Source organism: Siniperca chuatsi, linkage group LG18 (assembly GCF_020085105.1).
Source record: "Siniperca chuatsi isolate FFG_IHB_CAS linkage group LG18, ASM2008510v1, whole genome shotgun sequence".
Taxonomy (NCBI): Eukaryota; Metazoa; Chordata; class Actinopteri; order Centrarchiformes; family Sinipercidae; genus Siniperca; species Siniperca chuatsi.
This window is the reverse complement of record NC_058059.1, coordinates 22,245,615-22,261,076: the sequence shown is the minus strand read 5'-3', so window position 1 is coordinate 22,261,076 and position 15,462 is coordinate 22,245,615. Positions and strand designations below refer to the sequence as shown.

Sequence of the window (15,462 nt, the reverse complement as noted above, 5' to 3'; positions counted from 1 at the left end):
TTTTTTGTTTTTGTTTTTTTTGCAAACTGTAATAAGGATTGTCTTTGTTTTACAATCAGCCCTGAGATAGAGCAGATCCACGCACACGCGTGTTATGAGAGGATCAGAGTGCAGGTGCAGATCGGGGGCAGTTTGGGGGCTCAGGATGCTGTTTGAAGACACTTTGAGGACACATTTTCTGTTGCAGGGTCAAATTCTGAAAGGACCACTGTGACAAATATTACATACATATTAACCCCTTAACACAGAGATGTTCCCCTTTTATTTCCCCTTAAATAACTCCAGGGTTATTAAAATCATTTTTTCCCACACTGTCTGACAGGATCATATAAAATATTGTGTTTCAGTTTGTTCCAGCTCTTCATACACGCTTTATGCCGTTTACACAGAGAGAAATATTCAAATCAAAGACTCCATGTTTTTTATGGCTGCACCTTTCCATCCAGTTTAAATATTCTTCATGTATTGACCATCAATTTTAGACACATTTCCCCAAAATTCAGCCTGACATATTTGGTATTTTTGGACACTTTTTTGGGATCTCCACTAGAATTTAAAATAAAGTTCCGTGGGTTTAAACACTGTTTACCTGCATGGCAGGGGTTTGTGATGACCGTCCCACCAATAGGTCAATGGGATTGAAGAGGTTCTTTAGCCAAATAGAGTCACCCGAGATTTACAATTTTCTGCTTTACATCCACATGTGAAAAAAACAAAAAACAAATCCACACCTGGTTAAGCTACACAGTCACATCCTCCACTGTTGACAGCTTCCACTGGGAAAGTGTCTCATGAGCCTTGCTTGAGGGCACTGCAGTAGCGGAGGCCAGATGTTTTCTGCCACAATTTCCATGCACATCCATAAATAGTTTGCAGGGGCTGGGTGACAATTTATCTGCACCGAAAGACGAGAAAACCCTGACGAAAAGACCAGAAGAAGCATATCTCCAAACAATGATAATCATAAAAGAAGATTTGTGATGGAGACAGCAGTGTGGGTGTTTTTTTCATATTTCGGTGCAGATGCTTAACGGTCCATCCGAGTCTTTTAACGAGAACATATATGGAATGGTGTCCTGGATAAGAGCTTTAGCTAAACGCTGTAAATGTGAATGTAAATGCGCCTGCTGAGGGCTGCTCATTTGGATCCTTCATTTCTAATGTTCTAACTGCCACATATACAGTGTGAGAGTGTGTGGAGTAAAATGGACTGTGGTTTCAGCTGTAAAATGAAGGAAAATAATTGAAAAAGAAATACTCATCACAATTGCAATCAAAAGTGTCATTTGTTCATTTCAGTTCAGCACTGTTGTGCAATATGTTGAAGTCAGCCACATGAGATGAACATTCACGTTTTCCTCATCGCACCATTTCTTTTAGAAGTTTGCCGAATTTAAATCTGTAGCTACATACATTTTAAAATCATGACTTCCGAAAAAATTATTACAAAGTATTTCTTTATTGAACATTTCAGAACAGGATGAGGAACATGGAGCTTCAATCAAACGATCACAGCTTTATCTATGCATAGGCTACGGACATCTCTGGGAATATTTCAATACTGATAACGATGGTGATGATCGACAGTAATCATTATGAGCCCTCTTTTCAGTTTTAGCATCATTCTGTATTCAGAACAATCTCTTTGTGCCACTTTTATAGGCTGTTGTTGTTTTTTTAAAGCTGCTCCTCTTTTCTCCTGCAGGACCATCACGGTCTGCAGAAATGACACTTGATTATTTTCTTGAAAGCGCTCTGAAAGTCTTTGTTGAAGTACGCGTAAATGATGGGGTTGAGTAAAGAGTTGGAGTAGCCCAGCCAGTTAATGACATCCTCCAGCCAGCGGGGCATGTAGCACGACTCCTGGCAAAAAGGCATGACCAGGGCGACGATGAAGAAGGGCAGCCAGCAGAGGATGAAGGTGCCCATGATGATGCCCAGAGTCTTCACCGTTTTGCGCTCCCGTGCCAGCGCGATCTTTCTCTTCGCCTCGGTCGCCTTCTCGTGCCTGCTCTCGAACAGCGGCACGCAGCTCGGGGTGTTGGGCAGCGGCAGGTTGCCTTTGGAGTTGCTGTGAACTTCGATGATCTCCAGAGACTCGCCGTCCTCCGCGTGTTTCACCGCGCCGTTGACGCTCGGCAGCGGCCGGGGCTCCACGCTCCTTTTCCAGCTCTTGCCCTGCGCGTCTCCGGGAGTCTTTTTGTGGAACAGGACGGGGGATAACGCCAAGCAAGAGTCGGACACTTTCTTTTTCTCCGTTTTACGCACCGTCCTCCTGATCCGAAACCTGGCCGCTTTGAATATCCGCCCATATAAAACCAGCATCAGCGTGAGCGGGATGTAAAAAGCCCCGAATGTAGAGTATATTGTGTACCAGGGGTCTTGCCTGATCTTACACTGCTTGGGGTTCGCCCTGTCCTCTGCCATGCTGCTGGGCTGGGAGCGCATGATTAACATTGGCGGCACTGAGATGGAGAATCCGACGAGCCAGGTGACACTGATGAGGACGGCGGCTCTCCTCGGCGTCCTCTTCTTCATGTAGTCTATGGGCTCGGTTATCGCCCAGTATCTGTCCAGAGCGATGGCGCACAGGTGCAGGATGGACGACGTGCAGCACAACACATCCAGAGAGATGAAGATGTCGCACGGGACCTGCCCAAGAGTCCACCGGTTTAACACCTGGTAAAGCGCCGCCATGGGCAGCACCAGCACCGACACCATCAGGTCGGTGACAGCCAGAGAACCGATCAGGTAGTTGGCCACATTCTGGAGAGACCGCTCCAAGGCGATGGCTGCAACCACGCAAGCGTTCCCAAATATTGCGCACAGGATGAGCGCGCCCAGCAGAAAAGATGTGACCACTTGATAACTCAGCTTCACCTCCTCGTCTTCAGGTTTGGGGGTCTTGTTGGAAGGGTTGTCAAACTCAGACCAGGCCGTCGTGTTGTTTGTGCCCTCCATTGTTGGTAAACTCGAAGAGTCTGGAGAGCTTCCGTTACTTGGTGGAGAGCCTGGCGCGCATCACACCGTCGCACGTTGAAGAGCGCATAGTGGACTGTTTAGTGCACCAGAGAGGGTCTGAACTGCGGGTCTCGGCTGCTGACGGAGAATGATGCTGATTATTTATACCAGTGATGGAAAACGCGTCATTTGTCTGTGCGGATGGAACAGAGTCTGGCTGTTTGTGCCTGTTTAGTCGGCAGCCGAGGCAGTGAAGATGCGGCCTACACACTTGTAATATTTTCCTTTATTTTTAGGCTGCAATTTGCTGATTTTTTTGGGGATTTAGCAATTTCGGTGAGAAAAAGAAGGTCAATCCGTTTGTAATGCAACTCTCGAGAATTTCCTCTGGGTCAAATGAGCCGTACACTTTTTGAGTCTCATTTTATTGATGTTAGTGAACTGATCTGCATTGTATTGACACGGCTTGTCTATTAAATAGTAAATGAAACCGCACTGTAAACACACTTGTCTTTGTTTTAATAATAATAAAGACACTAATTATTCCCCATGTACACTCCTCCATGTAAAATAGTTTTATTTCTATGACTTATTTATTCACCGATCTACTGTATTTAATTTTTGTATATAACGTTTGCTTTTTGTTTTTGTGAGTAGACAAAAAGGGAACTGCAACTAAATCTCGTTTTGCACCCCAGTGTTGTACAATGATGAATAAATCCATCTTGTATTATCCTATTTAATTTTGAGTATGGAACTTTCGGAATGGAATGATTATTTTTTGCCTTCTGTGCAGAATAAATGGAAGTTAAAGACATGCCACAATTAAAAGGAAAAAAAATGCTTTAAGTTTACCTTGTTAGCAGTTAATACATTGTTTATTCTCCAATTTTTATGACTTTAATTACAGTTAACTCTTTATGTGTCAGTGAGGCGTTCTTCTCTGCTGTAGAGCACCACAGTCAGCGCTCTGGGGCCGCCAGGTGTGACACTGCCACCTGGCGTTGGTCCGCTTTCATAACAGGTTACAAAATGGTAATACAATCCTTTATTAGGCTATCTTAGGTAACACTAACATTGTAAAAAAAATAAAATAAAATACAGACATACAAAGACGGACCACTAGGTCAAATAAAATATGGCTTCTTTTTTGTACAAAACGGTATTTATATTCACAGAAAAAGTGTGAGAAGGGATTGACCAACAATTACACTTACTTACTAATAAAAGTCACATTATTTTCTGATCATTATGGCTGCATTCAAATTAGGTGGCTTAAAATAGATGGTGCAAATCCCCTTACAAATTTGTAGTTAATCAAATTACAAATAAGCAAACAAACAGATAAAGAAAAGAGAAAAAGAAACAACTGACACACAGGCCTAATGAACCTGGGACTTTTGGGGCTCCAGGGGATACAGAGTTATCTTATTAACTTTTTATGGTTAAATTAACACTTCAACCTGAGATTTTATGCAACAAAGGTTTATTTTAAAATGTAGTTTGGGCCTACTTAATTTACCTTGGTTACATTTAGGCCAGACCAGGAAGTAAAAAACAAAAAAATGTCAACACATGATATCATGTTATTCCCCGCCTTTCTTAGTATAATTTAACTTAAGTAAATTCTCTAAAACAGTGTACTAGGGTGGCGGCAGAAGTCTCAGCTATCGGTATTTTCTTTTCGTTACGTTTCTGTTCGTTGCTTTTCTTTTCTTCCCTTCTCTTGTCTCGTCTATGCAACCTCCCAGCGAAACGGCGTAGGGTTTTTTTTTTTTTTTTACCTATTAGACTTTCCGTAGTGGCCAATTTTTCGTGACGTCACGACCTTTCTTAAAGCGAAAAGGCTGCATAACTTTCTTGTTTTTGTGCACAGGTCTTCCTCCTTACCACGACTCAAAAAGTCTTCCCAGCTGTCAGGTAAGCGAGTATATATATAATAAAAAATATTAATATGCTGAGTGTCATTATTTTAAGAATGTTACTTTTCGGTGAAAACGCCACACGAGAGCCTGTTGTTATGGCTAACAGAGCTAAATTAGCAGGACATTTGATTTTATTCTGTCACTGTGATTGTTAGCTATGTACTGCACATGCTAAAACATGGGGGAATTAAACAGTAATTTCGCTGTTGTAGTTCGAACACTAACGCTGTGAGAGAGAAGGGAAATCCTCTCAACCTGCTACAGAATCAACACCTGACACTTCACTTCATATCCTTATATCGGAGGGTCAACATACCTTAGAGCATGGTACTAAATATTTGAAATTCCAGGCAAAACGATTGTGGGCAGACCTCTTCATCTACTTTTGTGTACTTCTGGTCTCGGGGTGTTTTTCATAGTTTACAATGAAAGGAAATCTTAATGCTACAGCTAACGTTACATAATGTGCTTCCAACTTGGGTCAACATTTTCAACATGACAATTCCTCCCCCCTCCCCGTGCTTAATCCCAGTGTAATGTGGAAGTACTTGACTGAACCTGCACAGAGCCCCGACCTCAACCTCATCCAGCACCTTTGGGATGAACTGGAACACCGACTGAGAGCCAGGCCTTATCGCCCAACATCAGGGGCCGACCTCACTGCTTCGCTCTGTGGCTGAATGGGAGCAAATCCCTGCAGGCAGGTTCCAAAACCTGGTGGAAAGCCTCTCTAGAAGAGTGCAGGCTGTTAAAGCAGCACATTAATGCGCATGGTTTTAGAATGCCATGTTCAACAATCATATGGCTGTAATGTTCAGGTGTCCACATACTTTTTCCATATGGTGCATCTCATTCATTTGCATTTACCCAACATGATTTCTTCCTCTCTGAATTCTAAAAAGGTTCACTCTAAAAATAGCCACATCAATATAAATTTACTCCTACAAGGTAGAGCATCAGGTTACCTTATATGCATCACAAGTGACTGCATTAACTTCTCTTATACATACAGTAAAACATACAGTATATAGACATGTCTGTTTATACTCAGCCTCCAATTTTTATATATTTGTCCTTTCTGGATTCAAATTAAACCTGACGTGTGCTTTAAAGAAAGTAATTTTTGCCAGCGTGTATGATTGCATGAGTGTCTTGATTATCAACATTATCATCAACAGCTGGACTGAAAATGTGTTAGAAGAGCCTGAAGAGCGAGAACCATGCTCCGCTGCAGGAGGTGTCGGAAAGGCATCATAAACTCGACAAGTTTGTCAACGGTTGGTGAACGTTGTGTGTATCTGATGGGTCTAAAGTAGCTTCTTCTGAAAACTCTCCCGTCTTGCATATATCCAGTCTTTTCTCCACCCAGCGAGCTGCTACAGATCGTGCTTGTGAGGAATTGTTGACTCTGTCATAGTCACAGCTAGTGCTGAAACAATGAGTTGATTAATCAGTTCGGCAATCACCAGAAAATCACCAATGTTTTTGATAATTGTTGCAGACATTTTACAAGCACAAATGTCAAACATTGTGTGTTTCTAGCTTCTTAAATGTGAGGTTGATGGTTTGTCTTTTTTATGTTGAAGCAGGTTGAGGCCATAGATGAAAGCTCAGCTGCTGTTTGCAGTATTTGGCATGTGAATGTTGACACGTTGCCAGAGTGGATACTGACCTCAGTTCACCAGGTAATTGTGTCACCTTAGGAATGAAGTGTGTGCAGTGTTAAATGATTGTATTCACTGCCATTAGGGGAAGAAAGGTTAAAAAAAAAAAAACAACCAAAAAACAAGGAAAATAAATGTTAATTTTTTCTCATGTAGATTTGGATTACACTGTGATCATACAGTTTCACATTTTTGATTTAAAAAAATAAATAATTAAAACTAAAGTAAGCGTTGTTTGTGTATTTTAGTTTATTATTTGAAATTAAATTGTTCATAGTTTTAGACTTTTTAAATGATCTAATAATCCTGCATGATATTGTTTTTATATTTTAGTGTTTATGCCAAATTTTATACATAAATTTTAGTTACATTTAAAAAAAAAATAAAATAAATGTTTGAGTAATGTGTTATGTTACCACTCCCCATGCATTATAATTATATTACCTACCTTGTATATCTTGCAACTACAATCTCACAGGTGCCTGTCCAAATACATTTCCCCTAGTTTTATAGAATTCAATAAAACACATTTGATCGTTGTATTATTGCTGAAATGAGTCGATTAATCGCTTAGTTAATCGACTGCAATTTTGATAAATTGATTTATCATTTAAGTAATTTATTAAGCAAAATTGCCAGATATTTTCTGGTTTTAGCTTCTCAGATGTGAGGATTTACAGCCTTTTCTGTTTTTATATTGTTGTAAGTGAATATTTTGGGTTTTTGACCGTTGGGCAGATGTGACGGCATGTCTCACTATTTTCTGACATTTTATGGATAAACCAATATTTAAAAATAAATATCAACAGATTAATTCATAAGAAAAATATACGATAATGATAGTTGCAGCTTTATTTTTTATCATACAATAAAGTGAATGGATTTAGAACCAACCCAATCACTTTTGGTTATGATTTGTGTATCTGTGGTTTCTGTCTAGGCCCAGTGGACTGCAGGAAAACTGAACTGCCAGAACTGCGCAGCTCGTTTGGGTGGCTTCAACTTCATTAACCGCAGCGAGTGTCCCTGTGGCCGGGACGCCGCCGTCCACCTTAACAAAAGCCGCGTGGACCGTGACCACAAACACTACGTTCTCATCGTCCAGCCGAGGAGGACAAGGCCCGTGAAGGGACATGCTGGTCTGCCGACAGACGCCTTTCAGAACCGAGAGCAGAGGCCTGAATTTAACAGGACTGCACTGGACAGTTTACAGCTGAACTGTGCTGCTGTCATGTCCCACATCAGTCCTGCACAGGCCTCTAATTCACCGGCTGACAGTGAAAACACCCCGTCATTTTCTTTCAGTCCTCTGTACTGCATCTCTCATAGGAGACGGCGCAGTGTGGAAGATGATGGCGCCATCAGGTCATCATGTTTTTGCCCCGCAGGCCCTATGGACAAGTCTGCTGTTGAGATGACATGGGCAGGGACAGATGAGTCTACACGGTCACCTGTTTCGTATCCCACAAGTCAGCAGTTTGACACTGATGGTGAAGCCAATGTCAACGCTGTTGCCTGTCGTTCGTCTGTTTCTGGAAGGAGGACACGGTCACCTCTGGATCTACAGCTGCTGCGGAGTGCGGAGGACGTCGAGTCTTCTCCGGAGACCACGGCTGTCCACGATGAGGTTTCTGAGTCAGCCCTGTTACTCAGAGGGAGATCCATCTCTGACAGTGTAGCGGAGCAGGACGAGGAAGTGCTGGTATGTTTCTGGTATTTACAGTGAATTAAAAAAATTCAATTGTGACTGTAGCCAATCATCATTATAACGGGATTATATTAGTATTATTCTATTTATTTCCCATTTTACCCAATTTTGTTATAATAGCACATTGCGGTTTTCTAAGAGTATTTTATGGTGGAAGTGGGACCACTGCGCCTGAAACAAATATCACCTCCACTAACAACTTTAAAATATTAAACTTGAGACAGTTTCCTGAATTTCTCCCAGGAAATTGCAAATTCATGCAATTAAGGGAATTGAGACGTGCCCCCAGAATCAGAATAAGAAATAAATCCTATTTATTGAGGTATCTTGAAAACTAATGGCCCGATTTCCATGAAATGTGCTCTGGATATTCATGATTCCCAGAGGATGAATCCTGATGTTTATGCTGACCTTTTTTTTTTTCTGTAGTACCAAAATCAGGCCAGTTTTCTCTTCTGCACAAAAGAAATGTCAAAATGTATGGGGCGCAGTCCCATGAAATGTACTTTACTGACAAAGATGTTTCTCAGAGGATGAGCCCCGTGTCTGTGTGTGGCAGCTCAGAACTCACCACAAACTCCAGTTCTCTCTGTTTTATGAAGCAGATTAATAAAATTTTCCCCTCAAGTTGAAACATTAGACTGACTCGTCTATTCTCGCCGCCCCGGGCGATTTAGCACCTTTCCATAGACTTTGTATGCAATCACACCACCTCTAAAATTCACGTTCTGTCTGAATACGCATAGCTAAATCATCGGTATGTTTTGTGGTCTGTCCAACACTTTTGTATTGTGGGATGTAGTGAACACTGTAGTCTCTAGGGGAAGCTAGCAGGAATCAAGACTTTTGTTTCATGTTGATGGTAACTGTGGTTGTCATCAACAGCGCCTTTATACCCGTAACACCTCAAGAAATGAGGAAGCAGCTGTTCAGGTGGTTGTAGTTCAATCATATCTTCATAAACCAGTTAACAAGCATTGGTCTTCCTTGTGGATTCTGTTGTTTCAGCTGTTGAATCAGTGACTGGGATTGGGTTTCTTTGTGTGTGTGTGTGTGTGTGTTACCTTCTCAGCCTCAAGCCTTTATGGCCTCCCCATCCTCAAACAGACTGAGCAAAAGAGAGAAGAACCGTCTGAAGAGTTTGCGGAGGAAACAGAGGAGGAGAGAGCGATGGCTGCACAGTCAGCTGGAGCAGGTGAGGGAGCAGAGTTCACCCCGACATTATGGCTGCATGCAGGATCTCATTCAGAATTACTACCACTGAACAAAACATGTAAGCACAGCTCTTTCACAGACTCATTGAAGAAATACAGCCTTGGAAGTTATTGGATATTTTTTTTTGCTCTTAGAAAGTTTAAGACTTGCACAGAAAAACCTGCTGTCTGTTTAAAATGTATTAATTAACTGACTTATCATATTATGTTTTTTTAATAATAATTCTTAATCATTTCAGTCCCCCCTCCAGGCAAGTATCAGTATGACAGATTAGTAGAATTTCATCACGGAGTTTTATTTATTTGCACTGATTTAAAATGAAACAAACTGCATACAAATGAAAATGGAAAGCAGTGAGAGGGGAAAAAACGCCAAATTCATGACCTCTACCTAAATAATATAAAACAGTATTCACAATGTCAAAGATATGTATATAGAAAAAACAAAATTCTGAAACAGAGATTAAAGTTTTTTTTTTTTTTTTTTTTTGATGTTCAGTAGGACTTTAAGGATGATGTAATTTTAATCAAATGTGAAAAATAATTCCATAAGTTGAATCTGTAAATTGGAAATATTACAAAATATTACAATTTCATATCCTGATTATTGAAGGCTGTTGTTAAAGGGGTGTGTGTGTGTGTGTGTCCAGGCTGAGAGTGTGAGCAGCTCACTGTTGGACAGTGAGGAGGAGGAGGACAGAGACGGCCTCACCTGCGCCGTGTGTCTCGACGTCTACTTCAGCCCGTACAGCTGTCAGCCCTGCGGTCACGTGTTCTGCGAGCCGTGTCTCCGCACAATCGCCAAGAACCGGCCGACGAACACGCCCTGCCCTCTCTGCCGGACCCTCATCTCACACAGCAACTTCCACAAAGGTAAGCTTCCTCCAGGACTCATGCTCCAGAAGAAAATACTGAAATATCTGACATACTGTCCAACTCCTATCTGATACCAGTGTTAATAGTAAATAGACAAATTTAATAAGCAACTATTTTGATTTATATTATTGTAATCAAAAATGCCAACCATTTGCTGGTTCTAGCTTCACCAATGTGAGGAGTCATTGTTTTTCTCTGTTGTATATCATTGTAAACTGAATATCTTCGGGTTTTTGGACAAAACAAGCAATTTGAAGATGTCACCTTGGGCTCTGGGAAATTGTCACAGGTATTTTTCGCAGTTATCTGACATTTTATAGACTAAATTAGTTGTTCTCCCCGTACCTGAGTGGGTTTCCTCCAGGTGCTGTGGTTTACCCCCACAGCCCAAACACGCACTGGACACTAAATTGCCAGTAGGTGTGAATGTTGTCTGACTGGATAGGCCTGTCCAGGTCTACACTTCCTCTTGCCCAATGTGTGCTGGGATAGGCTGCAGTCCCCCGCCACCCTGCACAGGGATAGGTGGGTATAGATAACAGATGGATACAAAAATATTCATCACGTTAACCATTAGTCGCAGCCCTGCCCTTGATAGAAATTACCTACAGTACAGTAATAAGTAGTAATGGCACGTTGCCTTCAACAAACTGATTCCAATAGTGACCGTAGTTACTGTTCTCATTCCTCTTCAGAACTCAACCAAACAGCTAAGACCTTCTTCCCGAAAGTGTACTACGCCCGCAAGCAGAACTTCCAGAGCGCTTTGTGTGCAAAATGGCCTCTGCCCAGCTGTCAGAAACGCTTCCGTACCTTCTGGGGTGAGAAAGTGTTTGTAATAGTTGTATTAGCATTTTATTTATTCATTTATTTTTTTTTATTTTGTCTGCAGAGTAGTTCCAGTGTAATCTTTTGACAGAGAAGTCTCTGGATTATCCTGACTGACCAGGGTGCTGTTTCTGAAAAGAGAGTTCAGTTTACCACTAGATGTTAGTGAAAATAATATGAAAATGATGTTTGTCTGTATGACTGACCTCATTTTCGTGCTTTCCTCATGTCGTGCCATGACCGTGTCAACTAAGAAAGCAGAAATTGTATTGCTTTTTTCCTCTACAATTTAGTGGCAATAATAAACTTTATCTTTACAGCAGTTGACAATTCAGTCCTACAAATGTCTTTACAAACAATAAAACAGCAGAAATACAAGTCCAGTAAGATATACATGATTGCATAGTGAACGTACTGTACATGGTATGGGAATGGTGCTGTAAAAAATATTTTACACAACACTACAAATAAGAACAATTAAAAAAAAAAATGCGTTCTTCACTGAAAAAGCATTTCAGATTATTTAGCCTCATAATCTGTGGAAGATGAGGGATGCCAATATTAAAATGAAATAATTGTGGTTTAATGAAACAGAAATTTAATTTGTGTTTGTTTTAAATATGCAGAATTACTGCCAAAATGAAAAGTGTGGTGAAAACGGCAATGGACTTTTCATTTTTCAACTGGCAGACCGTGTGCAAACTGGGCTTTTGAATTTTAATTTTAATTATGTCTTGATTTTTAGATCATTGTTTAAGAAAATGAAATGGATATGGTATTTTTATTGGGATTCCATCATACTCAGCCATAAAGACTTAAAAATAAATAAATAAAATTAAAAAAACAAGAAATAATTCTGCCAAAAACACCTTGTTCCCCCACACAGTTTCCGTCGTTTCTGGAATTTTGTGAGGAATCAATGTCAATGAAATAACAAAATTTTATAACATTTCAGAATCAGCAAAAGCTTAAATGACTTTTTGGGGTGAAAATGTTTGCATTGCTCACTAAAAATAAATCGAGATGTCTCACATAAGTTACTACACAAAATTTCAAACCAGCATAAGGTTAAATTGTGTTTAATCACTTTGAATACAGATCACAATTTTATCTGTCTAACTTCAGGAGATCAGAGACGGGCTGCCGCGGCAGGGAGACGCTGGCACTTTGCCCATGGAGGTTTCACGCTGGATGCTTTGGACCTCACCGACATGCGCGGCTGGCTCTTCGACATCGGCCTGGTCATCGTCTACATCCACTCAGTCAGCTGGATCCTGGCTTTCCTGTTCCTCTGTTTCCTCATGTACTATTTCGTTTTTTGAGACCGTGAGGAGTGCTCGACAGTTTGCAGTTCAGTGCATTTTTTTTTTTTTTTTTTTCTTTATAGGGCATGGCTAATGTGTGTTTTCCTGGTTTCAACAGTTGGATAGAGTCACAAGTCAAACCTGTTATTTTAGTGGTAAAGTATTTCAGAAATAGCAGAGGTGGTCATGACGTACATAGAAGCGAGAAGCAGAAAACTGACAATTTGCAGGTTTGAAATTTGCACAAATGGTAGGAAGAGTTAACAATATTGATTAACTGACTACAAACTAACTTTAAAAATGTAATGATGATTCGAACAAAGCTTCTTTTTTGCCTGTGTTAAGTACTCACAGTATAAGTGCAATAATACAAATGCCACTGCCTGAAGCATTTCCTCTGTTAATTCTGTTGCTTTAGGCATCAGGAAAACCTTTGTCAAAAAGGTGATGTTTGGTAGTGAAACCTTTTTGGTTTGTGGATGAACAATTTGGTAATAATGGTAGTGTTCATCAGACAGAAAAAAACATAATATCTATCACTCTCACGTCTGTGAGTTAAGTATAATGAAGGAGCAGGGAGGCAATTAGCCTAGCTTAGCATAAAGACTGGAAGCAGGGAAAAGCAGCTAGCCTGGCTCGGCCCGAAGTTAAAAAATACGCCTACCAACAACTCTAAAGCTCACTAATAAACATACTGTGTCTCACTGTTTAATTTGTACACAAACGGAAATGTAAAACGAGTGTTTTTAGAGGAAGATACGTGTGCAAACAACAGTATTTCTTGGCAAACAACAGCCGGTCACAGTGGCTGCGCGCAGCTTCCTGAAGTTTTGTCGTCACCGTGAGGTTGCCAGTTTATTTCACAAAATATTGTAGCACAAGCGGGATGTTAGGAGACACTCCGGCACTTTACTGAAAAACGAGGGAGTCAGCAATAAACACATACAAAACTTTTAAAATTGAGTGTGTCATTGGAGGAAGTTTAGTCTTTGTGTTTTTTTGTTGAGTGATTCTCAGTGAAATTATGTAGATTTAAGATAAAATTTGAATTGAGATACACTGCTGAGAAAGTTTTGCTTCTACGTGTATATGTTTTATTTACAAAGTAGAGGGATGCTCAGGACTCATATCTAATAGGTGAAGACAGCAGCATTTATTAACTGATGTGATTGATTGATTGTTGGCGGCGGCAGGAGCAGATAGACAGAAAATCAGATTCACAAATGGGTGAAATACCCATTTCAGTTTGGTGCCTTTGCTTAGTCCGTGCCTTCTGCCTAACAAGTAATATATGAAACTGTAATCGAGCAGCTTTAAGTTTTAGCTCTCTGGCACAGAATATCCTGCATTCATAGGAAGCCAGAAAGACATTTCATGAATATAAAGCTTTCAGTGAACACTAATTATATCATTCTATTGAAGGAAAATACTTACAGAAGTTTGATTTTCAAAAAATGATCGCTGTTCATATTAAGTAAAGAGTTTGTCTTGCTAAAAATGAAAGGTGTTTTATTTGAGCTTTGCATCTGTGCATTTTTTTTTTTATTTAAATTGATGGGGTCAGATTAGCACTTTGGTCTTGAGAGTGAAATTGACAGAACAAATCCGCTGCATCTCTTTTTAATTGGATTATTTTTGGGGGGAGAAAATTTTAGTTTCCTTGTGGTTTCTTCTTTTTTCCTCTGGCATAATCTTGTTTGTTGTTGTTGAAAGTTTTGTTTGCTCATTGGCTCAGTATGAAAAGTAATAACAGATTCGGGCCCCATTAATGAATTAATGGAAATGGTTTATGAATAAAAATCTATCTAAATACAAAACTTTAACAAACTGATGAAGCCTGTTTTTTTTTTCACTCCTTTCTACATTTCTACAATAACTTAGTAGTTTTTGCCAGTGGTTTAAATTAAAAAATAAATAAAAAATAGGCACCTCTTCTTTGTGTTGGATCAGGGTAATTTTTTCCCCAAAATGCTGTAGTTTTTTTTAGAGGGGAATTATAACCCCTAAAGATCATGGCTAGAATTTTTTTTTTGAGGACTACTTTTGCATTCCCTTGCAGTATGTTTTGCGTTCCCTCGCAATACTTCCATTCCTTCTGAGCCATTTGTCTATTTGGAATGGAAGGTAGTGTGGAGATTCTCAAGTTACTGCCTTTAGCATTGTTTATGGACACCTCACCTTTCATGATGTCCATTGCAAAGAAGTTATCAGATAAAACATTACCAAACTTCTGGGCAGGAGCTGTATGTATAAGGAACATAAGGAATTATTGCTCCACACTTACAGCAACAGGCCTTCTACCAAAACCGCAAAAAGCTTTCCAACTTGCGTTGGTCTGCGTTCCTGATTTTTACTACCTTACTCCTTTCTTCTGGAGAGACCTCTTGATCCAAGAATGTGTTTAATTTTAATTTTACTAATTACATAATCATCATCATCAATCAGCATACTTAATGCCCAGTTCAAAGTAAAACTCAATGAGCTGATATGCTGTTGCTCTGCGCTGGGAGCAGCTGAGCAGAAAAAGACATATGGCTCTGAACTCAACGCAAAAAAAATTCTCTCCATACAAACATGACTACAATGGTATGTTAGTGTTGCTCAGTGTATGCTGCATGTGCTAATTGTTTGCTAACACCATACCGACTGAAGGTGTCAGGGTGGCATGTCTGTTTTTGACTCCCTCTGCCCCCTAGTGGCCCAAAGAGTTAATGCAGCAAAAGCCAAAGTCTGACATTAAATACTGTCAAGCGGAATCTGTTCACTCCTCCAATCTTACAATAATGCTCATATGGATGGTTGTTGTTTTTCTGGGCCACTGAAGCTCCTAAACGGTTAACTGTCAGCCGGTGGGTGACGACCTGTTTTGCTGTTGGCTCCCTCTGAATCCTCCTCACACGTGAGCGCGCGGCGCGACCCAGAGGAGCCTCCCTGTCGGCCTTCAGGAGGCGCTGAAGGTGACTCTCCTCTCGGCTGGGGATG

General features: G+C 40.4%; 2 protein-coding genes across 8 annotated transcripts; one reads left to right on the top strand and one right to left on the bottom strand.

The window, feature by feature from the left end:
* Window positions 1-1,440: 1,440 nt before the first annotated feature.
* htr1ab (5-hydroxytryptamine (serotonin) receptor 1A b) lies at window positions 1,441-3,714 on the bottom strand. The gene has a single exon (XM_044174144.1). It carries the CDS (start codon window positions 2,959-2,961, stop codon window positions 1,711-1,713), a length of 1,251 nt encoding a protein of 416 aa, XP_044030079.1. The 5' UTR covers window positions 2,962-3,714; the 3' UTR covers window positions 1,441-1,710.
* Window positions 3,715-4,754: 1,040 nt separating this feature from the next.
* rnf180b (ring finger protein 180b) lies at window positions 4,755-14,311 on the top strand. Of its 7 annotated transcripts, none has more exons than XM_044174140.1 (10): window positions 4,755-4,881; window positions 5,099-5,213; window positions 5,419-5,586; window positions 6,065-6,163; window positions 6,476-6,571; window positions 7,491-8,252; window positions 9,331-9,453; window positions 10,123-10,345; window positions 11,044-11,169; window positions 12,302-14,311. In XM_044174140.1, exons 4-10 carry the CDS (start codon window positions 6,107-6,109, stop codon window positions 12,496-12,498), a joined length of 1,584 nt encoding a protein of 527 aa, XP_044030075.1. In that variant the 5' UTR covers window positions 4,755-4,881; window positions 5,099-5,213; window positions 5,419-5,586; window positions 6,065-6,106; the 3' UTR covers window positions 12,499-14,311. The 7 variants fall into 7 exon arrangements, with proteins under 7 accessions (XP_044030075.1, XP_044030072.1, XP_044030077.1 ...); XM_044174137.1 differs by having other exon boundaries at window positions 6,473-6,571; XM_044174142.1 differs by lacking the exon at window positions 6,476-6,571.
* Window positions 14,312-15,462: the final 1,151 nt, after the last annotated feature.